At 37.1% G+C, this 27736-nt stretch overlaps 3 protein-coding genes and 1 long non-coding RNA gene across 5 annotated transcripts; 2 read left to right on the top strand and 2 right to left on the bottom strand.

Annotated features, from left to right (window-relative positions):
- The first annotated feature begins 168 nt into the window (after positions 1 to 168).
- On the top strand, positions 169 to 6258 carry LOC140753601 (germinal-center associated nuclear protein). Its single transcript, XM_073088337.1, has 7 exons — positions 169 to 399; positions 619 to 780; positions 3696 to 3857; positions 4066 to 4347; positions 4583 to 4720; positions 5145 to 5328; positions 5980 to 6258. Exons 1-7 carry the CDS (start codon positions 290 to 292, stop codon positions 6064 to 6066), a joined length of 1125 nt encoding a protein of 374 aa, XP_072944438.1. The 5' UTR covers positions 169 to 289; the 3' UTR covers positions 6067 to 6258.
- A 4344-nt stretch (positions 6259 to 10602) lies between these two features.
- LOC140753600 (uncharacterized) lies at positions 10603 to 11203 on the bottom strand. The gene is made up of 2 exons (XR_012103589.1): positions 11108 to 11203; positions 10603 to 10764 (listed from the first exon to the last, which is right to left on the bottom strand). It is a non-coding gene; the product is annotated as an uncharacterized LOC140753600 (long non-coding RNA).
- A 1497-nt stretch (positions 11204 to 12700) lies between these two features.
- Marf (Mitochondrial assembly regulatory factor) lies at positions 12701 to 23744 on the bottom strand. 2 transcript variants are annotated; one of them, XM_073088335.1, is made up of 15 exons: positions 23587 to 23739; positions 23335 to 23382; positions 21944 to 22258; positions 20048 to 20174; positions 19516 to 19678; positions 18607 to 18837; positions 18117 to 18224; positions 17669 to 17819; positions 17008 to 17171; positions 16511 to 16663; positions 15946 to 16153; positions 15343 to 15575; positions 14491 to 14664; positions 13874 to 14070; positions 12701 to 12939 (listed from the first exon to the last, which is right to left on the bottom strand). In XM_073088335.1, exons 3-15 carry the CDS (start codon positions 22146 to 22148, stop codon positions 12738 to 12740), a joined length of 2316 nt encoding a protein of 771 aa, XP_072944436.1. In that variant the 5' UTR covers positions 22149 to 22258; positions 23335 to 23382; positions 23587 to 23739; the 3' UTR covers positions 12701 to 12737. The 2 variants fall into 2 exon arrangements, with proteins under 2 accessions (XP_072944436.1, XP_072944435.1); XM_073088334.1 differs by lacking the exon at positions 23335 to 23382 and having other exon boundaries at positions 23587 to 23744.
- Positions 23745 to 24199: 455 nt separating this feature from the next.
- Positions 24200 to 27408, top strand: BCL7-like (chromatin remodeling complex subunit BCL7B-like protein). The gene is made up of 3 exons (XM_073087571.1): positions 24200 to 24449; positions 24516 to 24700; positions 25202 to 27408. Exons 1-3 carry the CDS (start codon positions 24361 to 24363, stop codon positions 25327 to 25329), a joined length of 402 nt encoding a protein of 133 aa, XP_072943672.1. The 5' UTR covers positions 24200 to 24360; the 3' UTR covers positions 25330 to 27408.
- The last annotated feature ends 328 nt before the right edge of the window (positions 27409 to 27736 follow it).

The raw sequence follows: 27736 nt of genomic DNA, 5'->3' as shown, positions 1-27736 counted from the left end.
GCGCAAAACCCCCATTTCCGACCCCGTAATATAAAATTTTATACAACACGCGGACGAAAAATGTTTTTCTGACTCGTGTGATTGCAGTCCTCGCCTGCGGCTCGGCCTGCAAACTCACACTTGTCAGAAAAAAATTTTTCGTCCTCGTATTGTAATGTACTATTTTACAATTTTGGTTTTGGGAATTTGAATTTTACATATTTTGTTTATTTAGTAAATGATAAAGTGAATTCATACACACAGGCGAGATTATAATATTAAACGGTTCAAAAACGGATTTGTGTGAAGCATGTCGTATATGGATTATTTTCAAAACAGCTGTAGAACTAATACGAAAGAGGATATTAAAGTTATAGAAGGCACCTGCAGCTCGATGTGTCCTGAGGCAGAAGTGATCTTGTACGTTAAACTCATTATGTACACATTATTTATAAGATACCTTCTATATAGTGAAATTTCATTTGTTAAAATGACTAAATTGTTGGTTCATTAGGCACATATTTTTGTTAAATTGATATCTAAAGAAAAGGACTCGTTAAATAAAATCATCCTTTTTAGCATAGTCCTAAGGTACTGTTCATTTACAAAATAATTTATACAATCATTTATTTCTAACAGACGCAAGAAGGAGAAGTTAGTCCATGTACTAGAAGTTGTTGGGGATAAACACAAGTTAGTGAAGCGCTACGCCAGACCAGCCGCTGACACTAACCTGGCCGTAGCTCATAACTTACGGCCATTCTACATTCTTAAGAAAACTGTGGACTACTTGCTGTTTGAGTAAGAAATATTTTCTTTGAGTCAGTCCAATTTAGTCCTTGGTGTTATAATCCTTACTTTGTGCAGGCTTGTCATCATATCTTCAAATATGATATTAATTCACTCAAATTCAATTCAATTCTCAAATTTAATTGAATTCACTCAAAACAATCATGTACCTAATTGCCTTGGTCGTCAACTGGATATAGTGTTGAGTACGAGTTTCTTTACTGAGGTGTCAGTAACATTGGAGGATGAGGCTCCCGTGCCAGTGGATCCTTACCATCCACCGCTGGCTATCAGCTTGAATTTACCCCACCCGGCTGAAGGCGCCGCTTCTTTCCAGTTCACTGTTGATAAAAATTGTTGCAGTGATGCTCTCATCACTAGTGAACGTAATTGTAGGCCAAATTGGAACTTCTATAAGGCTGATTATCATACTTTATACTTGATGTTAGCTTTTGCGGATTGGAGTCCTATGTATGAGATGCAAGACTTAAAAGACATTTTAAATTATTTTTATTTTAAAATTTATCAAATATTAGACAAATGCGTACCAAGGAAAATTAAACATAATGTTAATAATAATCGTAAGTACCCGGAGTGGTATACCCCTCATATTATAAAAAAAATAAGTATGAAAGCTCGGCTTCATAAAAAGTATAAACTTACCAAGCTTGAAAAGGATTACGTGGAGTTTTCTGAGTGCAGAAGATATATAAAAAAAGCAATAGAGGTTGCCCACGAAGAGCATAAGATGCGAATACAAGGTCAGTTTATTAAAGACCCAAAGTCATTTTGGCAGTATATTAGGACAAAGAGAGGGTCTAGTAATAAACAGGTTATTGTATTCAATGGTCAACCTTTAACTGATGGCGAATGTGCAAAACAGTTTGCGGAGTTCTTTAAGTCTGTGTACAGCATCGAGCCTCCGCGACTTGATGTGCAGGCGGCGGGGGCGGCGGGCGCAGCGACTAGTGCCCGAGTGCATTTGGATAGCTTTAGGATTGAGGATATTAAAAGAGCGCTAAAACAACTCAAGCCAAAGAATTCAGTGGGTCCAGATGGCATACCAGCGTTTCTTTTTAAAGATTGTAGTGGAGTACTAGCGGAACCATTGCTTTATGTATTCAACGTGTGTCTGAAATTAGGAGAATATCCGGTGCAGTGGAAAACCACCCGAGTCGTCCCAATTCCTAAGGGCAAACCTGGATCAGATATTCACGGTTATAGACCTGTGGCTGTACTGTCGACGGCGGCAAAGGTTTTTGAGTCCGCCATTCAGCGCAGCGTGCAGGCACAAGTGCGAGCACAACTATCGGACGCACAACATGGATTTAGCCCGGGGCGTAGCACTGCAACTAATCTTCTCAGCTTTATGGCGCAAGTCGTCCCTTCCATAGATTCTGGTAAGCAAGTGGATGTAGCTTACTTGGATTTCAGGAAAGCTTTCGATACAGTCGATAATGACGTTTTATTAAGAAAGCTTGCAAAATTCGGCTGTACGCCGCATCTCTTAAATTTTTTTGCCAACTATATGAGGGATAGACAACAATATGTTGATGTTAATGGTTTCCTATCTGAGCCATACTACACCAGGTCAGGGGTGAGCCAGGGCAGCAATTTGGGGCCTCTCGAGTTTATAATAATGATTAACGATTTGCCAGAAGTCGTTCAACATGGCACATGTTTGTTATTTGCGGACGACCTTAAATTGCTGCTCGAGGTTAAAGAAAGAAGGGACTGTGAACGACTACAAGACGACATAAATCGGATAACAGAGTGGAGCCGTGAAAACAAGCTCTATTTTAATATCTCCAAATGCTCGGTGATATCCTTTACTCGCGCACGCGCCGGCCTGCGTTACGAGTATCGTATGGGCTCCGAGCCGCTACAGAGAGTAACACAGGTACGTGATCTTGGCGTTACCATTACCCGTGAAGTTAGGTTTCGCGAACACATTATTAATGTTTGTAAGAAGGCGTACCGAAACCTAGGATTTGTTTTGAGGCAGTCGCGAGGCATGACTAACGTTACCGCAATCAAGGTGTTATATGATTCACTGATCAGGAGTCATCTGGAACACAGTGCAGTCATATGGGCCCCTTATGAAGCAAAATATGTAACAATGTTGGAGCGAGTTCAAAATAAATTTGCGAGGCATCTATACAACAAATTATACGGTGTATATCCATACTACCCGTTAATGTACCCCACATTGTTCGTGTTAGGAATGGTGGGTTACAATCAACTCAGAGTACGCCGAGAGTTCGCACTAATCGCGTATTTAGTAAAATTGTTGCGCGGTGTAGCTCATAATCCGGAGGTACTGTGTCGCCTGGAGCTCTGTGCTCCAGAGGACTATGTGTGTAGACGCCGGCGCCCGCCGCTGCTGGCCGTGCCGACAGCCAGGACCGAGCTATTGGCTAAGTCACCTCTCACTCGAGCACTCTGTACACTCAACCAGGCGCATGAACAGCTTGACGTATTTTCATGCAACTTGAGTGAATTCGCAATAGTTGTGCTTCATATATTATGTTTAATGAAGTAGGAATGTAGGTAAGAATTTAGTTAAGTATTTAAAATAAGGCCTCTCTGTCGTATTGGGTGTTTAGCCTGTAAGGATAGATGTAATGGTGTTTTAAGAATAAATAAATAAATAAAATTGATAGAACATTTGTAATGTTTGCTACTTCTTTGTCATTAATTTAAAACCCAAACTAACAACTTATGCATTGAATTCACCAATCGAATGACCAACAGTTAACACAATAAAATTATAAATCCAATTTAAAAATCATTTTGAAAATCTTTTCACTACAAGACAGCTATTATATGTCAAATAAAAAATTGATACAATTTCATGGACTGTGATTCTTCAGTAATTTAAAATGCTTTTTGTGCTCTAGTAATGTGTAAATAATTGGTATTTTCAGAGTTACTAAAAGGACAGATGTACCTATACTAGTTATATACAACTTCGTAACAGACCGCCTCAGAGCAGTTAGGCAGGATATGATTATCCAGGAATTGAAACCAAACCTAAGGATAATTCTGCTTGAACCTATGATTAGGTTCCACACTTATTTTGGGTACTTGTAAGTACACGTTTGTAAAAAATATGTTAAATATGTTAAAAGTTAAATTAGTCTTATAATCTAGACTGTAAATACTAAAAATCAGTAATTAGGCTTATTTGTCAACTTCTTTTTCTGCATAACCTCTGACAATGGAATTTGGGTTCGCAAACTATATTCAACAATTAAAAATAAATAAATAAATTTGTTTAAAATTCACTTTTTCCAGATTATGTGAAGAATCATTAAATGATTACTCACCAACCCTCAATAGAAATTTCCTCCTGGAATGCCTCAAGACATGCCTTTACAGTTATGATGAGCTTGATATGAAGATCACAGCAGACCCACTGGACATAAACATTCTCATGGACAATATGTTGATATGTAGTTTGGAGAACAAACAACAGAGACTAGACCGAAGCCTAGTGGAGGCAATTTATGTTTTAACTAATTTATATGATGAATCACCAATGTGGCGACTTTGTCGGTTAAAAAAGAGTTTAAGAAAGTAAGATTACATTATGTTTTAGATAAAAAAAATATATATATATTCGGAAACTTGTGCCTCACATAGGTTATTTAACATATCTCTCTTACCAATCTACTTTAAAGTCTGTGCCTGGCAATGAGACATTGAAATGGGGTACCCCTTTATATACACACACACTTATCAATAATTTATACTATTGATGTAAAAAGTTATATATTTACATTTACTGATGTTAAAAATTATATATTTTTAGTGCACCTGCAGTACGTTTGGCATATAGGGTGGCTATAGCAAGTTTGCATGGGAACTATGTGAAAGTTTGCAAGTTGATTGACAAACTATGCCCTCTAATGTTTTGTGCTGTTGCATTGTTTCTGCCAAGGATACAAAGGTATTGCACATTATTATTTATTTGAAATGTTTTAAATCTTTAAAGAACGAATTCAATCAATGTTAATAACCTCACCTAACCTAACTAAATCATTTGGTAGGCCAAAGTTCGACTACATGATTTAATTAATAGAATTATAGAATAATAAGAAAGATCCCTGAGGATTAAATTAGAACAACTTCCTTCTGTTCCTTATAACATCCTTCAAACCAGAATATAGCAGTGCTTAGCTCATACTATATCAGAAATGGCAGTGCCAGCGTGAGCCACAAGGGTGTTTGTAATTTATTACCAATTCATATTTAATTTAATTATCAATGTTTTAATTACTAATTTTGGTTCACTACACTAACATAGTAGGTTAGCCTTTAATGTTAGTTATGTTTGATTAATAAACAAATAAAAAATATTTTTTTGTCGTCAGGGCGGCTCTGCGCGTGGTGTGCGCGGCGTACGGCGGGCGTGCGGGCGTGCCGGGCGGCGCGCTGCGCGGGTGGCTGCGGCTGCCCGCCGCCCGCGTGTCCCGCACGCTGCAGCACTACGGCGTGGCGGGCGACGCCGGGCACGTGCGCTGCCAACGGGCGGCCTTCCGGGAGGACGCGCCGCTGGTGAGACATACTTGTTATTTATGTTACGTCTGTGCATGCCTCGAGACCCGAATTTCCTGCCCACCGCCCTTATGTTGACTTTGCCGCAATATATGTGCGCCCGGAGTGTAAGACGTCCCAGATATAGATACACCTGTGCATTTGGTGCAATCTTTTTTTTAATAATAAATGTATTTATTTCATGAAGCATTACAAAGGTATATTTTGATATTCCTTTTAATTTGTAAATTCATTCGTTCATTCACTCATGGCCTATATCCGAAATAAGATACCGGAAATTGGTTGTTTTCATGACAATTAAGATTAACTAAAAGACTTACTTTCCAAGTACATAAACACATATCCAAAACTAATGTAATCTCAACATTTGAATGTCCACTTGAATAAAAATTGAAGTAGGAACCCACAATGTAATCAGTATAACGACTGACGTATCTTCAATTTAGTTATAATTATTTAATTAGTAACTAATTTTAATTTATAATAATTTAGTTGTATTTTGCAAACCTCATACTGGACACACTTGACTGTAGTATGTACATAATATCTGTATAATAGCCGTATTCTAGCAAATAATAATTTGAATCTAAAACACTATAGACTCACAAATCGTCATACCATACGTATTTAATGAATATTATATCTTTTCAGCTTCCACCAAGCAAAATAGAAGATGATCATTTGGAACAAAAGATGAATATAGACTATATACTAACTTACACACATCTGGATAAGTAGTAACTGTAATATGTATAACATTTAAATAATACATCTTATCGAATTTGCATAACTTTAGGAGGTTTAATTAATTTAAAACAAATTGTTATGTATTCTTTACAAAGTAAATAAGGGTCAGTAGAAAATTATATATCACTTGAATACAGATCATGTCAATGTTCTTTTTAAACTAGTTTAGGTAATTTTTTTAGGCACATATACACATTTCTTATAAGACAAAGAACGAAATGTTATTTCTAATAATCATTTAAGTATGTTTTAATTTTGACCCTGAGGTTCCTGAAATATGTACTAAATATATTAAGATTATAATTTTAGCATATAACATTGATCTCGCTTAATTAAGTGTTCACAAATGAAGTATTTACATGATTCGTTTAAATAAAACATTTTTTTATATTATAAAGGAATCCTTTATTTGTTTTATTTACATAAGAAATTCACCTAATTATGACGACTAATTACATTGGACAACAAAACTATCTAAATATCAAACGGATGTATGGCTCGCGACCCGTCAATACAACATCCTATACCGCAGCAAAACAAACTCTTTCGACTTACTAAATATCGCCATTAATATGATAAAAATAAATAATGAAAATGGTACAGTATAAAATGTTAGTAGAATAATGTGAATTAAAGCTTTGGCTAGCGAATTAATTGTATTCTGCGTACATGCTTTATGTATTTAATACCACTGGCAACATCTCCATTAGCATACATTTTGGAAATTGTCTTACATGACCTAATGTTTTATGAACAGGTTAAATATAGCGTTCTCGATGTTATGTAGTTCTATTTTATATTGATAAATTGTTTGCAAAGTGCCTTACTAATCAATAATTATAATTTTTTCAACCAATAAAAATCAAACCATCAACCAAAAAAAAATTATTTAATTCTTGCGTCGCGTTACGTATGTAAATAAATAGTATGCTAATGGACATGTTCACAATGGGTAGATTTACACAATTTAATAGTTAACGACTTGTATATTTAATCCAGTCCCAGCTCGCCACACGACGTTTGATCTTCTCTCACAATACACCTCACTACCTCCCAAACATATTATGTGTGTCTAGATTAACAATTCGTTTAAAAAAATATAATTCAAAATTGTAGAAAGTTCTTTCATAAATTAAGACATGGAATAATTTTTCGAGTTTCCATAATGGATGTTACAGAATCTAGACACATATAACATAGATATATTTACTTCATAATTGCTTTACTTTTTACAAATAATTCGTTTATACACTTATAAAGGCAAACATTCTAACATGATAACACGAGAGCAAGGAAGGGAATCCAATGAATAATTATGAAACGGCGCACTAAAACCAAAAAGTTTAGCTACACAATAGATAACGTTCAGCTACTAAACGCTACTCAATATTAGACTCGGCTATTCCTTAAAAAATAATTATCATTTGTCAAACACATTTTTCGGTTTGAAAAATCTTTAAGATTTGTGTTTGTACCAAAACTACTTATCAACAACGCGCGAGCAATACAGCGCATGTTATCTTTTGGATTCAGAAAGATATAAAAGATGGTAACAATGTATTGTTGTCTTCCGTGCGCTGTATTGCTTGCTCCTTAATACTTAACTAATCTTACTTTTCAATATAATTTGATCAATTCATTAATTCGTAGAATGCCAGTAGATTCAATAAGGGTGACCGAAAGCTACTAATTGCGCGTTCACTGTCAGCCTTTAGGATACATGTAGATTACAACCTCAGAAAGCATGGGACATACAGTGAAGGCGAATTTAGTGGCAACAAATCGCCACCCCATTGTATATGTTGTTTTTCTTTTTTGTTTTCTGAATTTTGCATAACGCTCAATATTAAAATATTTATATTTCCCGGCGATGCCCACGTCGGAACCACACTCAGTTACAATAAATTAAACTTAAAAACAGGAATATTTATTTAGTTTATACCGACAGTATCCAGTATCATTGACTATGTGTTCTGTAATATATAAATATAAATGTTTGAACTTTTATGAAAATTAAATATAATTATGACATAAATCAATTTATAATTTTATTGTAGACAAATCGCTGAAGTTTATTAAAATAAAGCTAAAATATCACAATAAAAAGTTTTATACATGGATGTCCTCTTGCAAGATGGCAAATTATCTGACATCAAAAAACCTATTTTGACCATATACCTTATGAAATGTTGCCTGTAACAATTTTATGGAAATTATTAATTGATGATTAAAAATTGTCACCTACAGAACGCATAGCCAAAGCCGCGGATACAAATCTTTAATAATGTCGCGTTGGTAACTAACTTATTGAAATTAAGGTATTGCACACAACATGTCTACAATGCTAATAGTTCCACATGTGTCAAAAGTAATTAAAAAATAGCGATGGGCTGAGGAATAAGAAAGAAAGACCGGATTATCATAGTCAATAGTTAACGATGTTTGATTTATAAGAATATTTTACTTTCAAATTTATATCTAACATTTAATTCATTTCATTTCCATTACATCACTGTGGGCGAAATGTCCGAGCACAAAGACCCGAAGTAACAAAGTTATATATCGGATATAATTGCTAATACGATTTATTAAGTTACAATTTATATAAGACAATATCAACGTAACATTTTATTATATTGTAACATGTCCACGTATTATTCCCTAATAGGATATCAACAATGTATTATAAATTACAAGAAATACTTCTATATATACCTGAATACACGTTTACATGAAATGTATTTTTAGGGGCGGTCCACAACTAATATTACGAACATGGTAAAATGAGTCAAGTAGAAAATTTTATAATAAAAAAATGTTACACAAAATAGAAATTAGAATTTAATTAAATACATTTATATTAAAATATGTGTTAAAAAGTCTTATTTTGTGACAGAAAATAACATAAAATACTTTCATACAAAGCAATTGAAACAGGATGAAGTTATTGAATTTCCAAAAATTGTTGAGAATGTAATATGGACCTCCCCCAAAGTATAATAGTATTATACACGTGCCCCCCTTATGTATGTATACACGTGCATTAGCACCACGGTGTTCGCGAGGAAGGTGAACATTTCAACACGGGAACGCATATACTAAAATAAAATCAATGATTAACAACTAAAAAGTCAAGTTTCAACAAGTTTATAGACTACAGTCCATGCGTGATTTCATTGCGATACAAAAACAAAAAACGCGAACGTATACGTAAAACATGTTTAAATAATAATAAAATAACAACAAAAATGTACAATATATTATATTTGACTATACATTTGAGAGAAAGTTAGACTCGCTTTTCACCTTTGACGAGGGAAACGTGCCGTTTTCCCCGCGAAAAGTGTTCGATTTTCGACCCGAACAAAAATATTGCTATTTTTTTTTTAAATTTCGAACTATCGATACAGTAGCAATGTACTAGCGCTGTTATATCTCGCGACGTATAGAATACGTGCTGCCGTTTGTATAGCCAGCGGCACTGACTCCAAGCCCTCAACTGTAAAACCGTCAGTAACATACATACATTATGACGCTTTTATAATATCAATTTTTCTTTGAAAACATGGCGCTCGCGTACATTCGATTACGTTTGGCATAATTCGGACTTCTTGCGTCTTTTGCCGCAACGGCTTTAAGACTCGTGTCGCTAAACGACGATGCTTCGGCGATCGATTGAAGTGTACTATGTTCCTCTTCATATAACTGCCATTACACCAGCTTAACACGAGGCCAGTATTCATGCCAGTATAATAATGAAATGTGGTATAAAGTCTGTGAAGCATTTGATTAAATAAAATATAATTCAAAATAGCAACATTTCTATCTACTTCTTGCTCACTCTTTATATATGAGCGAGAAACATCTAACTACCATTTTGAGTTACATTACTTATCGAGTCAAGTATACAGTAGTTATTTACAAAATTCTAAAAAGTCAGTATGCTTTAGCATTTATTAACTTAGTAAACGTTGTAGCATTTTTCTTTCAATTAATCATAAAAAACAGCTTATAATAAAAATAGTAATACTTTTTAGGCACTTATTTTAAAAATGGAAGCCAATTAGATACAAACATTATGTATTTAATTGCAATCTTGATTCAAGCACTAAACAACAATGAAATATGGTAGCTTCCTTAATTTAGTTTCACTGGCATGCCTCTATGGTCTCGTGTGAAGCCGGCATTATAGGTGGCGTGACATTCAACTAAAACCTATACACATAACGTTCACGGTACCGTATGCCAACGCATCCGTATGGCAAAGCAATCCCGTCCTCCCGTCTAACTGAGCTCACTAACGCAAGTAGAAACAGAAAGAACAACACAACATCGAGTCGGATGTAAACAGAGCGTTCTGAACGCCTAGGGGTTTATGATTTAGGTAGGTTTCACATACATCACTACAGTATCCAAGTCGAGAATGGAATCATCATCTAGATGTAAGGCCTAGCCCATAATCGAAACCAAGACTGTTAAAGTAAACCACATACCCCGCTAGTTGCATAACATCTTGCGCATAGTATCCAAACGCTTATACTTATCTCTGCAATATATTCCTATATGATTGTATCGTTCAAAACGCCTGTTCAGTGACCCATCTAGTAACAAAGTGAATAAATAGCTTATCTACTTCAATCCGCCGCCCGCCGCCCGGCGCGGGGCCATTGTACACGTCGATACTGCACGCTGCGGACAACGAATATGAAGGATTAATTTGTGAAACACAATATGAAAACTGTGAAATATATAAAATAACCATAATCTTTTAATTTACAACGATGTGATGATTTATTTATTTAATCCGAAATTACATAAAAAAGGTGAACATTCTCCAAAACGAACCGCCGTCGCCTCGGTCCATGCAACTTACAACATGTTAAAATGTATACCACGACGATGTTATTTTAAAATCGTAATATCACGTCAAATATAGCTAAAGCGTGTATTAAGTATAACTCAGCTATTACTTAGAAGCCGGCCTAGTTGCGCAGCTTCTTGGCGGAGCGGCCACGTGGGCTGGTGTACTCACCGGGCGCTAGTTGTGCTTGAGGAAGGCCTCGTCGAAGAGCTCCAGCTCGTGCGCCAGGTAGCCGGCCTTGTTGCGCAGCTTCTTGGCGGAGCGGCCACGTGGGCTGGTGTACTCACCGGGCGCTAGTTGTGCTTGAGGAAGGCCTCGTCGAAGAGCTCCAGCTCGTGCGCCAGGTAGCCGGCCTTGTTGCGCAGCTTCTTGGCGGAGCGGCCACGTGGGCTGGTGTACTCACCGGGCGCTAGTTGTGCTTGAGGAAGGCCTCGTCGAAGAGCTCCAGCTCGTGCGCCAGGTAGCCGGCCTTGTTGCGCAGCTTCTTGGCGGAGCGGCCACGTGGGCTGGTGTACTCACCGGGCGCTAGTTGTGCTTGAGGAAGGCCTCGTCGAAGAGCTCCAGCTCGTGCGCCAGGTAGCCGGCCTTGTTGCGCAGCTTCTTGGCGGAGCGGCCACGTGGGCTGGTGTACTCACCGGGCGCTAGTTGTGCTTGAGGAAGGCCTCGTCGAAGAGCTCCAGCTCGTGCGCCAGGTAGCCGGCCTTGTTGCGCAGCTTCTTGGCGGAGCGGCCACGTGGGCTGGTGTACTCACCGGGCGCTAGTTGTGCTTGAGGAAGGCCTCGTCGAAGAGCTCCAGCTCGTGCGCCAGGTAGCCGGCCTTGTTGCGCAGCTTCTTGGCGGAGCGGCCACGTGGGCTGGTGTACTCACCGGGCGCTAGTTGTGCTTGAGGAAGGCCTCGTCGAAGAGCTCCAGCTCGTGCGCCAGGTAGCCGGCCTTGTTGCGCAGCTTCTTGGCGGAGCGGCCACGTGGGCTGGTGTACTCACCGGGCGCTAGTTGTGCTTGAGGAAGGCCTCGTCGAAGAGCTCCAGCTCGTGCGCCAGGTAGCCGGCCTTGTTGCGCAGCTTCTTGGCGGAGCGGCCACGTGGGCTGGTGTACTCACCGGGCGCTAGTTGTGCTTGAGGAAGGCCTCGTCGAAGAGCTCCAGCTCGTGCGCCAGGTAGCCGGCCTTGTTGCGCAGCTTCTTGGCGGAGCGGCCACGTGGGCTGGTGTACTCACCGGGCGCTAGTTGTGCTTGAGGAAGGCCTCGTCGAAGAGCTCCAGCTCGTGCGCCAGGTAGCCGGCCTTGTTGCGCAGCTTCTTGGCGGAGCGGCCACGTGGGCTGGTGTACTCACCGGGCGCTAGTTGTGCTTGAGGAAGGCCTCGTCGAAGAGCTCCAGCTCGTGCGCCAGGTAGCCGGCCTTGTTGCGCAGCTTCTTGGCGGAGCGGCCACGTGGGCTGGTGTACTCACCGGGCGCTAGTTGTGCTTGAGGAAGGCCTCGTCGAAGAGCTCCAGCTCGTGCGCCAGGTAGCCGGCCTTGTTGCGCAGCTTCTTGGCGGAGCGGCCACGTGGGCTGGTGTACTCACCGGGCGCTAGTTGTGCTTGAGGAAGGCCTCGTCGAAGAGCTCCAGCTCGTGCGCCAGGTAGCCGGCCTTGTTGCGCAGCTTCTTGGCGGAGCGGCCACGTGGGCTGGTGTACTCACCGGGCGCTAGTTGTGCTTGAGGAAGGCCTCGTCGAAGAGCTCCAGCTCGTGCGCCAGGTAGCCGGCCTTGTTGCGCAGCTTCTTGGCGGAGCGGCCACGTGGGCTGGTGTACTCACCGGGCGCTAGTTGTGCTTGAGGAAGGCCTCGTCGAAGAGCTCCAGCTCGTGCGCCAGGTAGCCGGCCTTGTTGCGCAGCTTCTTGGCGGAGCCGGCCGCGTCGTCCAGCATGCGGATGGCGTCCCGCACCTCCGACAGCTCCGTGTCCATCTCCGTCGTCGCCTCGTCGATCAGCCGGCACAGCCGCGCGAACATCGTTGACAATTCCCTGATAAACAATAATATACATGAACACATTATTGATAAAAAAAAATATATATAATTAAAAAATTTAATTAAAAATATAAATTGAAAAAATAATCGGAGGGAAGAAAACATTCCATCTAACAATCACAATGTTTGGCAAAGGGATCGAATGGATAAAAACTCCAGATTGCTGTTTGTGATTTAGGGTCATGTAACGCTATCTGTCGCGACACTATTTAATAGTCACTAGCATTATCACTCAGTTAAAATGCACATATAGTCTGATTCATAATTAGGTGTCCAAAATGTAAACAAAGAAATGTCACTGTCAAAATTAACAAGAAACAAAAACTTTAACAAACTCAACAAAAAACGAAAATTTAACAAATATGCACAATTTAACAAACGCATTATGTAAACGAGAACACATTAGAGTTCAATCACAATCACGAAAATTAATAATATCAGTTAGAATCTTGAAAGTGACAGCACAAGAAATGTCTTGAATTCCGATTGTGTTACCATTATCACATTTTAATTTTCTACCATAAACTTTGTTTTTTATTATTATTACTGTATGGAACGAAATTGAGGTGATATAAATATTAGAAAATGTGAATTAATCTTAATCTATTTAGATTATTATTTTATCATTGTTGTATTACTTTAATATCGACAAAAATAAAAACTACCATTTCTAACGTATTTTCTTGATAGGTCAACACCTTTGTTTACATTTTGGACACCTAATTATGAATCAGAGTATAGCTACCTCGACGTCAAAGCTTATCAAAGATTTTATAAGAGCAGTTTCAAACACCCGAAACAGGTTAGAAAGTAACACATACATTTCTCCACCAAAACATACTCGCCTACCGCGGTGAAATCACTTCAGGCCTCCCCTATTAGCAAACCTATAATGTCACCTAAGACGACGTTATAGCAAGCACACTCACTGTTGCACTTGGTGGCTGCAGTTGGCGGAGGTGAGGTCGACGATGAGCCGCAGCTTCTTGCTGGCGTGCTGCACGTACTGGCGCTTGAACACGCGCTCCTGCGCCTTGGCCGTCCACGTCAGCCGCTCGTACGCGTACAGCGCGCCGTACAGCGCGCCCGTCACGATCACCACGCGCCAACCCACCGTCTTCAGTAACTATAATACAATGACGCATATTAAGTTAGCTTCTGATATGATGAGAGGGAAATTTATAACATCGCCCCGTTAAATAAATATTTGTATAATTTATTATTGCTAGAAGGATAGTGAATTTTATTATTATACTTTTTTGATTGTATTTAATATTTCTATATATTTTTGAAGCGAATATAACTTAAATGTACCAAGATTTGGGCTAAAGAAAACGTATAGATATTTAAAAAAAGTCATTGGTAAAATGTACATTATTCCGCCGTAATATGATGCTAAACTGATAGTTTCAACTCTCAACAATACCAACAAAATAATTAAGAAATAGCACAGTGGATAATAACAATTAAGTTTTACCACAGACTCTAATCAATATAGTATTTTTTCATTCCTGTTTTCTCTCCATAAAATTTGCTAAGCTCTCACCAGTCCAGAGAGCAGCAGGCCGCCCATGGTGCCCTGCGAGGTGAGAGCGCCGAGCGCGAACTTGGACACCATGCCCCACTCCTCCGCGCTGAGCGGCCCGAGCCCCGCCGCCGGCCCGTTGCTCGCGCGCGACACCTCCGACGACGTCGCCGCCGGACCGATCGCCGGCGGGATCTGAATGTTGGACAGAGTTTACAATTATTCATTAAGTCATATATAAGTATAGATATCTCACCGCCCTGTAATTGAAGAAAGCTATTAAATGGCTTGAACGACTGACAATTCTGTCAGCGATTTAATGGCTGTCATGGTGTAATTTACGCGGAACAATGCCGACATGCGCAGTTAAGACACGAAATCGAAGAAAAAGTGCGGAGAAATATCGTTTCATTTGTAAATGATCTAAAAACTATTTTTTTTTAATATTTTTCAAACACGAAAATAATAGACGGTGAAAATTTCAATTGTCAAAACTGGTTCCATTTTCTTTTTAGGAGTGGGTAATCTTTACTAATCTATGCATTTAATATACACTTTTGATTTCGGCTGACCATACATTGGCTGCTAATACCAGTGTACAGTTAACTTCCTAGATCGTAACTAATAGTGGAAAATAAATAAATTATATGCTGTTATTACTGAACACTGATTTATTATATATCAGACATTACATATGCGTGAGAGGCATAGGAGACACTACCGCAAGGGATTTCTGCAGGGGCAAGGAGGCAAATCATATTGCTGATAATTTATATTACCACTACACCTCTCTTAATATATTTATTAAAACCTTTGGAGTAGGTAGATTTCTGTTAATTTCTTTAAATAGTCGAACAAACCAGTACAACTGACCTGAGTATATTGTGGGGGGTTATTCAAGGCGATCTTGTTGGTGTTGCGGCCCTGAAACCGCTGTATGAGCGCGGTGATCCCGTAGGAGAAGCGGAAGGAGAGATCCTCGTGGAAGTCCGCGCAAAGGTTGTCGCAGTTGAGGCGGTACAACACCTCGAAGGGCTGCTGGTGCGGCACGATGTAGCTGGCCGCCGCCGCGCGCTTGTGCATCGGCAGGATATTGTACATACGCTCTAGAGAACAATATTAAAAATATTTTTGTAGTATTATTTTAATGTGTGTATCAAATGAAAACTCAGCTCACCCCGACATAGACACAGCTGCATAGTTTTTTCGAAAAACTAATCTAACACTAGAGGTGTCAGTGTTTATGCCGCTCATTCTGCTCTAACGTGGTTTAGATACTTGCCGACCACGTGGGAATAGGCCCGAATACGAATGTATAGAAAGCATAATGCAGTCCTCGCCATAATCCAGGGTAAAGATTTCTTGGCGCAAATCAAAGGGTTAGGGGTCTGCATTTATGCGTGGCGTTTACATACTCGTTTATATTCGACAAGTTGCTCGGCTTCGCGAATATCTTAGTTAATCATCCCCACTCACCGGCCATCTCCTTCTGCGCCTCGTCCATCTCGTGTCCTATATCCGCGGAGAGCCGCTTCTTGAGGCGGGATCCGAGGCCGGACTCGACGTGGCGGTGCAGTTGCCGCTTGTATTGCTCGAGCGCGGCGCGCTCCGTGCGGAACGGCGTGTCGTACTCGTCCACCAGCGCCGACAGCCGCCGGATCTCCTGGCTCAGCGTCAGCGACACCTGGCGGGTGAAAGAGAGGTTAATACGACTAATTTGATTGAAGTATACCGACCCAGAGAGCAATAAATCAATCTTGATGCTTATCATACGGGTGCTGGGACGGTCGGCATAATACAAAAAGTCTAGCGTGGGGGATAATGAATGTGGAGAACAGATATATTAAGATTAACTTCGAAAATAGGTTCATAATCAAGATTAGAAATTAGTGTATAATTATATTTTTTTGCTTCAAGTTTGCTTAAGAAAATACCAATGATTTATCATTCATACATTTATCAATTTTGTGGCATTTTAAGTCCAAAATTTTTTGACAGATCTCAAAAATTCACTAGATCATAATGACTAGCATCATCTTACTTTGTGTTCAACACTCTCGACCATTCGGTTGATCTTGTCCTTCATCTGACGTGTGATGGCAGTCAGTTGCTCCTCCACAGCGGACAGCTGCTCGTGGAGCACCCGCTGTTTCTCAACTTTAGCCGATTTTATATCACATGCGCTGCTGTACACCTGGGAATGTAGATTATGAAACGTTTACTATTGTATGCATCAAACACAAACACAAAGGATTACGTTAATCAAAACCAACGTATACTCATTGAAGGCACGCCATATTTAACACTACAGCCCTAGAGTGGTATGTAGTTACAAGTAATAGATTAGTAATTACATTTTTTGTGGATTTTATTTATTTTGGGCTGTTTTTACTGATCAACAATTCTTATTAACACCCATTGTCCGATTTTAGTAATTTCTGTAGCCGCATTAGTCTTGATCATCCTAAGAAAAAGTACGTAACTCAGCTCTATTCTGCTCATTAGCCTGGCAAGTGCCAAAGCGCCTGGGTTCGTTACCTGGTCGAGCGCGGCCATGACGTCGTGCGCGATGCTCTTGCCGCGGCGCGAGTGCTGCGCGAACTTGGTGCGCACGGCCGACTGGCTGATGCACTCCTCGAACTTGCGCTCGAAGTCCACGAACTCGAAGTAGCGCACCTGGTGCCCGTCCGCGAGCGTCGGCGCTGCGACACACGATGTAACATAACAAATTAACAAATAAAACACGCTTGTGTAACGACGTTTTACTTCCTATACAATAAGCCAGCGGGACCATACACCCATTAGAGGATAGATAAAAGCTACATGTAAACTACCCCGCAAACCATCTTTTCATATCTATTAAACTGCAAATATGATTACTGTACGTCATAGCTCGCTCGTTTATATCCGGCTCGAAGGACCATGTTTAACTCCCGAGATCTTAGTATAGAAAAGGATTCCACATGGAATTTTTTTTACGATTATCTACCCCATCTGTTCCATTTCTTGCTCTGCATCTACACTTAGAGTACGGATCGTAGAATCAATTTTTCAAAACTATTAAATAAAGTATCACAGTCAATCATTGCGTAAGTTGATCGTCCACTGAACCAATTAATCATACATTAGTCAATTTGTTAAGTACTAATTCAATCAGGTAGTGAGTCAATCAGTCATTCAGTAAGCAGCAGTGACTCACACGAGACCGGTTTCTCCCTTTCGCGCATGCGCGTGAGCAGCGCCTCCTTGGCGGAGATGAAGAAGATGCGCTCCTCCGCCTCCTTCGGCGTGCACACGCGCAGCTCGCGCGACAGGAAGTCCACGCAGCGGTTCGCGTGCTGCGTCCGGACCTACAAAGTGGGTAAAGTGACCGAATGAGTTTAAATTACATTCAAAATTTAAAAATCAATAGTATCAATGAAAACAGAAGAAAAAGAGAATAGCTCTAAGATGTCACATGAGTTTAAAATTACTCTGCTTTGCATATAAATAACTTATTAGTGACTATTTAGAGACAAAATAAATATAATGTTTATTTGACATTAAGACAATATTTATATACATATTAGGCCAATTATATTTGGGATTTACTACAGTAAGCCTTATCATTACATTTCTGCAAAAAAAAACATCTTTGCTATACATACTTGATCCATGTATTCAGTTTCTGAGGCGGATGCATCCCATCTGTTGTTCAGTATGAATATATTCGGTTGCGATATTTTTGTCGAAACTTTGTGAAAGAAGTTTTTTTCCTGCAAATATATAAAATACATTGTATTATTATTGAAATACATTACATAGACGACATTAAGCACGAATTTCGCAGAACTAGATAGTTTAGATTTAATCATTTTTATATATACAACTTTCTTCAAAAAAAAATCAGGGATTGCATATAGTCCAAATACATAATATACTGATTTATTTCTAGAATTATAGACGCACAACTATTCAGGAGAGGAAGCAAGGAATATTTTCATTTTAGATGAACCTCAGATAGAATTTGTCTTATATCCGCAAACGACACGAATTAAACTGACTGCGCTATCCGCAACACAGGTCCACAGATGTTTCTTTAGTTTGGCTACATGCTCCTTAGTACATAGTAGTATATTACACAAAACGTCAACCAACCGTAACCATGAGCGTGGACTCGGCGTTCGCGACTAGCACGAACACGTCCGCGTCGAGGCAGTACTTGTCGATCCACTCGTCGAGGTTGGGCGTGACGTCGACGCCGGGGCTGTCCACGAGCACCACGTCGTCGCGCAGCAGCGCGCACAGCTCGCGCGGCCAGTACACGTGCACCAGCGAGCACTCCTGCAGCCGCGACGCGCACAACGCGTGACCCAGCTGGCTCACCGACTGGAAACAAACACCGTGGATTTATTTATTTATTAAATGGATTACCCACATAAGAAACAGTGTTTACATGAATACATTTTAAATAAGCTCAAAGGATACATTCCAACTGTTACTTACTATTACGAGTAATCACATCATGCATTATATTAGGTACGTGTTACACATTTTAAAATATCACATTAAGTACATGGATGCTTTATCAATGAAAATTACACTTTTTACACTCGAGGTGTGTCTGTTACGAGTAGCATGGACACACATAGTAATGAAAAATACTCTAATCTATATAGAATGTAAATTTTAATGCAGGGCATAAATGCGACGGTGTTGAATGAACAATATGCTGATGTTCTAGGATGAGGGTCTTGAAAATCAATGCTATTTAAATAATTTCAATGATAATCTTGAGATAAGAATTTTAGTCTCTATGCATGGTCTTGTATATGAATAAAACTTACATCAAACAACTTTAACCTTGTTATGAATAATAACACTGCATTGCTTATACAAATTCAAACTATGAGCAAATGCTTGTAAACAATTTTGTACTAATAACATTTGTATTGTTTGCTAAGTTTGTATTGTTTGCTAATTTACACCATGAAAAAAATAAACAAAGTGTACACATAACTATATAAGTCTGCACACATATTGTATTGCCTTTTAATTAAAACCAACCTGCACGTTGAGCTTCTCCTCAGAGCCTTCTGTCCTCAAAAAGGCCTCGTCGGTGTCAGAGCCCTCCACCTGCAGGAAGCAGTTGGTGGTGTGACCAATACCACTTGGCAGGATCTTGTCGTGCAACATGGCGTTTATCACCGTGCTTTTGCCATTGCTCGTCCTTAAATTAAAATTATCATAGTTAAGTTATTTCAACAGAAAGTGTTATATACCATGGTCATAAAAGGTCAAAATTGTACAAAAACTAGAAAACAAAGAACTTTTAGTGTAATATCAACCACCTGTCTATCTTTTGGTTTAATATATAGCTTCTATAAGGAACTAACATTTATGCAAAAAGAATGTATAAGTACAATCCTTCAGATCATTTTGCATCATAAAAATATAATGCATGCATGCATACAAATATAAGTAATACAGTTGCAATGATTCAAAATGAGACCAATAGTTAGGTTTTGTGTGAAATGTATACCATTGCAATATTATTATATTAAAGACAGGTAGATAGAATAATATTTAATAATCTTACCTGCCAAAGAAAGCCACTTTCATGTGATCTCGCTTGAGCACTTCTCGTATGGCCTCCACCTTGCTGACGTACCCTTCCACTTCTGACACATCTTGTACGGTCGCAATGCCGTTTTCACCGGAAACCGCTGAAAAATACATTAATTAATACAACACATTGAATTAAATTATCGAATTATTATATAGACATGGTTATTAGTGGAAAGCAGTCATTTGGTTCAAAAAGATCTATCATTGAATTGGATTTGAAAACCTTCCACTTGAGTTCAACAATATGCCATATCTACTTGTACCTAAGCAAAATAATAGCTTAGTAATAAAGTTCCGTTTTTACCCTTTGGGTATGGAACCCTAAACAGGGTTGCATCCAGACTTGGTGCACTTCATGAAAATGAAACAAAAACAAGAAGAAATTGGCATAATATTCAATATCATAATATTTATTACATGAAAATGACAGGTCAAGGTCATTTTCCTTTACGATCGCCACATGATACGATCTAAGCGAGGCGCAAACAAATTAATATTTTATAATACTAACATACTTCTTCAAACAAATAGCCTATAATAAATTAAATATTCAAACTACCATTAAACATGAATGTACAACATACCTATTATGAATGTATGCTACCAATGTACTGTTTCATAATAGCTAATCATGACACACAAAACCATTTTATGAATGGACCTTGACCCATACGGACCACAACAATATCCAATTAAACAACAGTGTGACTGTCAATGTGCCTAAATGTGTTTATGAAATGAATGAAATCCTTATGATGTAGGTACAATGAAACATGACATTGGTAACACATGCTTTCTAGATTGTATAATCCGCGCCAAACTACTAGTCACCTCTGAAGTGGTTGCGAGCAGGTGTACTCATACGATTTGCTATGGTGATGCGACTCATTTCTATATCCAGAGTGGACTATACTATGGTAATTGTTAATGGTTATGGTAATTGTTGAAAATGTGTCATGAATTTATCATTCTTATTTGTTCATAATATCACACTGGTTTACTTATTAATACGCAAACAATTGACGTAAAATATATCCAAATAAATAAAATGGACTTTTCTACCAATGATTCTTTTTCAAAATAATTAATTTGTAAATCCATATTTCAGATTGGTATAACAAAGTCTTGTATGTGGTGTGGTATAAAGAAAACTTTAGCCAGAGATGGATTATGTATGTATGTATTATATCCTATTTAGTTATAGTCCATGCCAAAATGCTAGTCCGCTCTGAAGTTATTTGCGAGCAGGTGTAGTCATGCAATTTGCTATGGAGATGTGATTCATTACAATATTCAGAGCAGACTAGCAGTTTTACGCGGACTATATAAGTGTATGTAATGTCTATATATTTAAAAGGAGTTAATAGAGAAGTTATATGTGATAAGACTAGATAAATACTGAATCATAAAACAAACATAGATGAAGTGCATTAGATAGAACAGTTGTAGATAAAAATTATTCAAGCACATTGACCCAGATTCCCTACAACATAGTGCCTGGTTTTTATGAGTTACTGACTTCACATTTTTGTTATAAATACACTAACATACAAGCTATTCAGATCTATTCTAGCTGGTATAATTAATCATAATTTATATCAAAATGTAATTGTTATATTAAGGTACAAATTCAATGTTTTCAATTACAAGTATGCAGAAAAATTTATTGTTATCTTTATCATGTTTAAATGTATGATGAAGATGTACTTATAAAAGTTAAATCATGATCAAGATCATGTACGTAACACCTAACAAAAGTAAAAGTATTGGTAAATATCCTAATATTTAAAAGATTTGTAAATGCATTTCCATAAACAAGCTGTGGAATACACATACTTAATCCTAAAAAGACTAAAAATTGACTCACCATGCATAAAAACCACTGCATCTCTGACATAATCATCAATCTCCACAAATATATCATTGATCTTCTTCTTGGCCCTCACAAATATCTGAAGTGGAGAGTCCACATTGGACATGTTCACCCGGACCGTCCCATTGTTCAGCATCGCAACGTTGTGGGGTCCGTCGCCAGCCATCATCGATATTGTACGGTTAACATACGCAGCCATACGGGAATGAAAGATGCACTTTTCGTTAGCCCAACCTTACGCCGGACAATGCCAATTATATAATTTTAACGCACCACTTCTACGGTTCAAACACAACATGCAGGGCACAACTGCAACAGAAATTAACAGGCATGAGAATGTATTGGAGTATATAACAGAACAGTAAGGAATTTGGTTATTTTATGACATTAAAAACTAGAACTAGTTAATTTTAAATGATCAATAGAGCAGACATCTGTCCACAACTCCGAGATAGGACATGAGTCCTACCTGAAGTTGATGATAGGTGGTCTACTGCACTTGAAAGGTTTTCTAGAGCTCTGTTATTTCATCCAATTCATTGAAAAATGCAACAGAATTGAAGTGCATAAACCAAGCTTTATTGATATTACTATCTAGTTTAATTAAATCAATTATTGTAATTTGCTAATGTGTATGATCTTGTGCTATCCTTGGACAACTGTGGAAATAACTTAACGGTAAATTATCATTATGGAACACTAGTGATACATGATTAGAGGTATACATGATTAACGTTAAATGATATACATCAATTTTAATCAATTGGGAATTAAAAAAAAAATGATTTATCTTGATGGTAACCACTAAATACATCTGATATCATAAAGACAGGTTTTGCATTGTAGAGTTGTTAATATAAACATTATATTATTGTACTGTACATTCATGCAATGTAAATTATGCAATATGCATTAAATTTATTTATTATTTAATTTACAACAAAAAAACGTAGAGCCTACTGTGATAATGTATATATAAACTACAAATACAGAAATATTTCAATAAAAGGTCTGTTGTCTAGCAGAAAATAGGTGTAAGTATACAATTTCATGCTAACATTAGTAGACTCCATACATTTCAATGCTATTGATTTGAACTAACTCATTATAATAGTTATATGTATAATAACAATTCTTGATTACTAATCATATGATTTGAACGATCCTGGGGCAAGATTTGGAGACTGGGAAGCAAGCTACTACTGGCCCAAATTCGTTACAAAAATAGTTGTGCTCAAACCTAATACAAGCATTTAAGGTTATGTTTTGACAACTGACTCAACCCAGGATCGATGAGATAATAAAACATAAAAGGTTAAACTGTGAGGTGAGAGAAGAAAAAGCAGAACACAGAAGAAAGCAGCGTAATCACGTAAAGTAACCACCTTGTCATCTCGTTGCATCATAGCCACTAAAGCCATTAGAGCGCATCCCTGCAGCCGAGCAGCGTGAAAAATTTTCTCCAGTTTAGAATATTTATAAATAGATATCGGTAAATAAAAAATACACTAAGACGTAAAACAACTGACAGCCGCCTAATAAAGTCAAATTTTATCTACGCTGAATTTCAGGAATATCTTGATCTCTCGAACACATTGACCATAATAAAACAAACACAATACTTCGTAGATTCTTACCTGTGCTTTAAAATAACATTTTCAACATATTTCTATTGTTTTACTATATTTTTATTTCGGCAAAAATACCTGTAAAATTTTTCATTCAGAATCTTTTTTCATATTTGATTTTCGATTACGACTTACGAAGAGAGCTGACCATTCGTTTGATTCGGTAGCACAATCATTAATTTCTAATTGGTTAGTTTTCGCTTAAAATATTTTTAACCAATTGCATCACAGTATGAATTTATGAAACGTTTTGTACGTTCCGTTTCTACCACTATGTTGAATACAAAAAGAAATATCAATCAAAGCAAATGTCAATTTTTTTTATCAAAAAACGAACTACGCACTAATTTACGCACTACTACTAAAGTTTCACTCCCAGTTCTTCCTAATAAAGTATAAATATAAAAATAATCACCAAAAGTAAAAGTTTTTGAGTAATAAACCTCATTTTCGCTGCATAGATAATATCGTAGTAAAATAACACTAACCCTATTTTTACTTTATTTTGCATAACAAATTATAGAAAGTATTGCATGTAATTTATTATTTCGTATTTTTTTAAATTCATTACTTTATTGCTTTTTATAAGTTTTTATACCACAGATCGTAGCTGTCAAAATCAGCAAATCTGTCCGTCTGTCAAGTCCACTCCAGTAAATAAATGGCGGACGAATGAAATTGAAAAGAACGCCGAGCGTAGTAAACGAAAGTGTGAATTAATTTTATTAAATAAATAACTTAACAGTATATGTCCTGGTAACTGTGATTCTGAAAATAACTAAAATGTCTCGTTCCGTGCGCGCTGAAACTAGAAACCGTGTTAAAGATGACATCAAAAGAGTCATGCAGGCTGTTGAGAAAGTTCGCCATTGGTAAGTTGGATATTTCATTGCCAAATTGTTTTTATAAAATTGTGTTGAAATATAACTAAATTTTAGGGAGAAAAAATGGGTGACAATTGGTGAGACCACCATGAAAATATATAAATGGGTGCCGATTTCCACAAATGACCAGAAAAAGAAGCACGCTGCGAAACGTGAAAATAAGGAAAACGCTTTGACTCCGAAGAAAATGCACGACTCGTCCAATTCGAACTTCGGTATGGCCGAGGACTCCAACACATGTAAGTAACAGTTCAGATAACATTTTGGAAATATTTAAATGAGTATGACTGAAGTTGCTTTTGCAGTTATATCCGACTTTTAAGTTTAATCCGACATTAAGTTATTTTCCACCATAATTTCAAGAAATTTAGACTACCGAAAAATAGTCCATAATAATTATACACAAATCAGGTGCTTCACTTTATAAATAAAATTGTCATTAACATTTTTCACATAAAACAATGATATAATATTTTTTAACTGTTTCTAATACAAGTATTATAAAATTTGGAATATAAAAAATGTTTTTTTCTAATTATATTATAAATAATAGACTTATGGTAGTAGAATAACATGCCATGTAATGCCAACTTATTTTAGTTTGTAACATATTCTCATATAGTAGATCCATACATAATACACAGAATAATTAAATAAGTAATGAAAATTTATTACATGTCTTAATTTTTATATTTTTCGTATAACAAAAAATGTATAAATATTTGTGTATAATTTTCCAGGTTTCTCTACAGTGAGTGACTCTCAAGGTCCCACTGACTTCACCTCCACACACATGAACTTTTCAGAGGATTCAAACTCACAAAGTAGTGGGACAACAACACCGGCCAAACGGTTAAAGACAGACTGAGGTGTAACCCACGAGGAAGAATCCAACTGATATAATGGGAAATGCGTAAATGAACTATTTAAATATAGATTTACGGACTAAAGTTGCAAAGTGCTTCGAGTTTTTAATTTTATTATAAAGAATATGTGGTGAGCTGCAATTTTATATGACAATGTTGAACTTATGTGTGTGTATTCATATGGTAATATATTTAACTTTTAAGCCAAATGACTTGTCATCTCTATTTTATGTTTATATACTTTACTGTATTTATAAACCCGCTGTGCTGTTGACTTACTTAGTAACATAATTAAGCTAACTATTAAGGTAGTGTTTGGAAGCATGTGACCACATCAAGAGTCAGACAGCTAGTAAATACTTAAGGTATACTAATTTTAATACCATCCAATTTTATTTGACAGATATCAATATATGTATCTTCAAGTGAATTGTAAGTTTTGATGCTTCCATTTTATAAAAAATAAGCCCACTTTGAAAAATAGTATTGTTATAAGGGTGACTGAATGAAAAAAGTCATCAGAAGTAAATGTTTAATTGGGTCAACTAGCGAGCTTAAGCTGTACATATATGTGTTTGAGAGATGAATGAAAACAATATGTAGTGTTTGTGGCCATTATATTGCGGTCTTGCTCAAATACTCTTTATAATTTAACTGTTATGTCTCAGTATTGTTAAGTCAAACCATACTTTAACCATTATTTATAAACATACTATTTAGAAAGACTTAACTGTGAGCGTAGAAGGGACTTTACCAGCAACTCTGAGCAGATTTATATAGGAGTTTTTTTATTAGACAAAAATATTGTAAACATGATTTTATATCTATTAAAAACTAAAATTTAAAAAATGCTTAGTTGGAAGAAAATATTGCAAAAACATTATTTGTCATTTTTTGTCATTGACTAACGTTTTTATCGAAATTTATACTGCTATTTAATGTAAGGTTGGTTTAAGTATGTTTTATTGATTTGTAAATATAAAATTGCCAATTTAAAGGTTTATATGTACAAAAGTATGTTAGCAATATTTTATGCAGGCCTTTTTCGTATATGAGAAAATGAAGTATATAGTTTTTGATAATAACTAGTCACAAGCAAGGATGTGTCAACTCTATAATATTATTTACGATATGGCTATAAAGTTCAGTTTATAAATCTCACATTTGAAAAGAAGTGTGCATTACATTATCTATGTGTCAAGTGTCCAATTTGATGAAAGATTCGAGGGCCGACTCATATAAAGGCGTTGCTTACATTGGCAATAACATCTGCAGAAATTCACAAGGCGCTTTAGACGTTTTGCCACAACGCTCAAGCAGATACGCATACGGCGTCACCACATCCATCATCTCTAAATCCCTAAATCTGCTCTAAAGCAGATCTCGTATTGTCTAGGCATATGAAACTACAAACATGTTATCAGGGGTAGCGTATTGGAGAAATATTGGAGATCTGTTTCTCATAGATATAGTTATAAAATATTTGTACTTTTTATCAAAATAAAAATAAAGCTCCAATATCATTAGAAAAAACATATTAAAACAGTCTGTCCCTGAGTAACGATTTAATGATATCATAGAAAATTAATTACTAGCACAATATTGTTCTTAATTAAAATATTTTATTTTGTGTTGATAATTTTAATGGTTCTAATTGATGCAAAAAATGATTGAAAGCTTATAAAAATGGAAACAAGACAAACACTATTAATTTATTTTTATGTAGAGATTATATAGTGTAAAATGTGGCAGGGATGAGAATTGTAATGATAACCATCATTAAGTTACCCAAAGTTTAGTTTCATAGAAGGTCTATGATAATTGCTTAATATTCATTAAGCATTAATAAAGCCAACGAATGTTAAAATGTTGAAGTAGTTCTTAGTAGAAAAACTACCAATTTTTAAGAAATCTTAGGTCTAAACATAAGTAACATAAAAGAAAAAATATTTTCATGTTGTACAAAGATGTATTGTTGTAATCTCGTGAAATGAACTAAATGGCAATTCTGTGTTACATCAGCCAATATTGTACAAGCAATTTTGTATATAATTAATAATATAATAAATGAATATTTATAAGTTTCTTTTTATTATGCATCCAAAATGAAAAGTAGTAGAACCAATTTCTACAGAAGCCCTAATTTCTATATTGTTTCAAAATTACATAATATTTTAATTTGAGGTTAATATTTTGTTTTTCTATATACCTATACAATACAAGAGAATAGCTGACGAGCATGCAGTCCATCTGATGGTAAACTACTGCCGTATGGATATCTCTAATCAACCCCAGATAAGATTAGATTCCTATCTGAAGTCATCCACATAATATGTATATCTCTTTCTTTTCAAGCTTTACAGCCCAAATGTTTTAATAGTTTTTAACATTGCCATTCATGAAAAAGTG

The sequence above is a fragment of the Epargyreus clarus genome, unplaced genomic scaffold (assembly GCF_041222505.1).
Source record: "Epargyreus clarus isolate Ecla_fem2 unplaced genomic scaffold, WU_Ecla_fem_2.2 ptg000026l, whole genome shotgun sequence".
NCBI lineage: Eukaryota > Metazoa > Arthropoda > Insecta > Lepidoptera > Hesperiidae > Epargyreus > Epargyreus clarus.
Note: the sequence above shows the minus strand (reverse complement) of the source record. Positions and strands in the feature narration are given on the sequence as shown.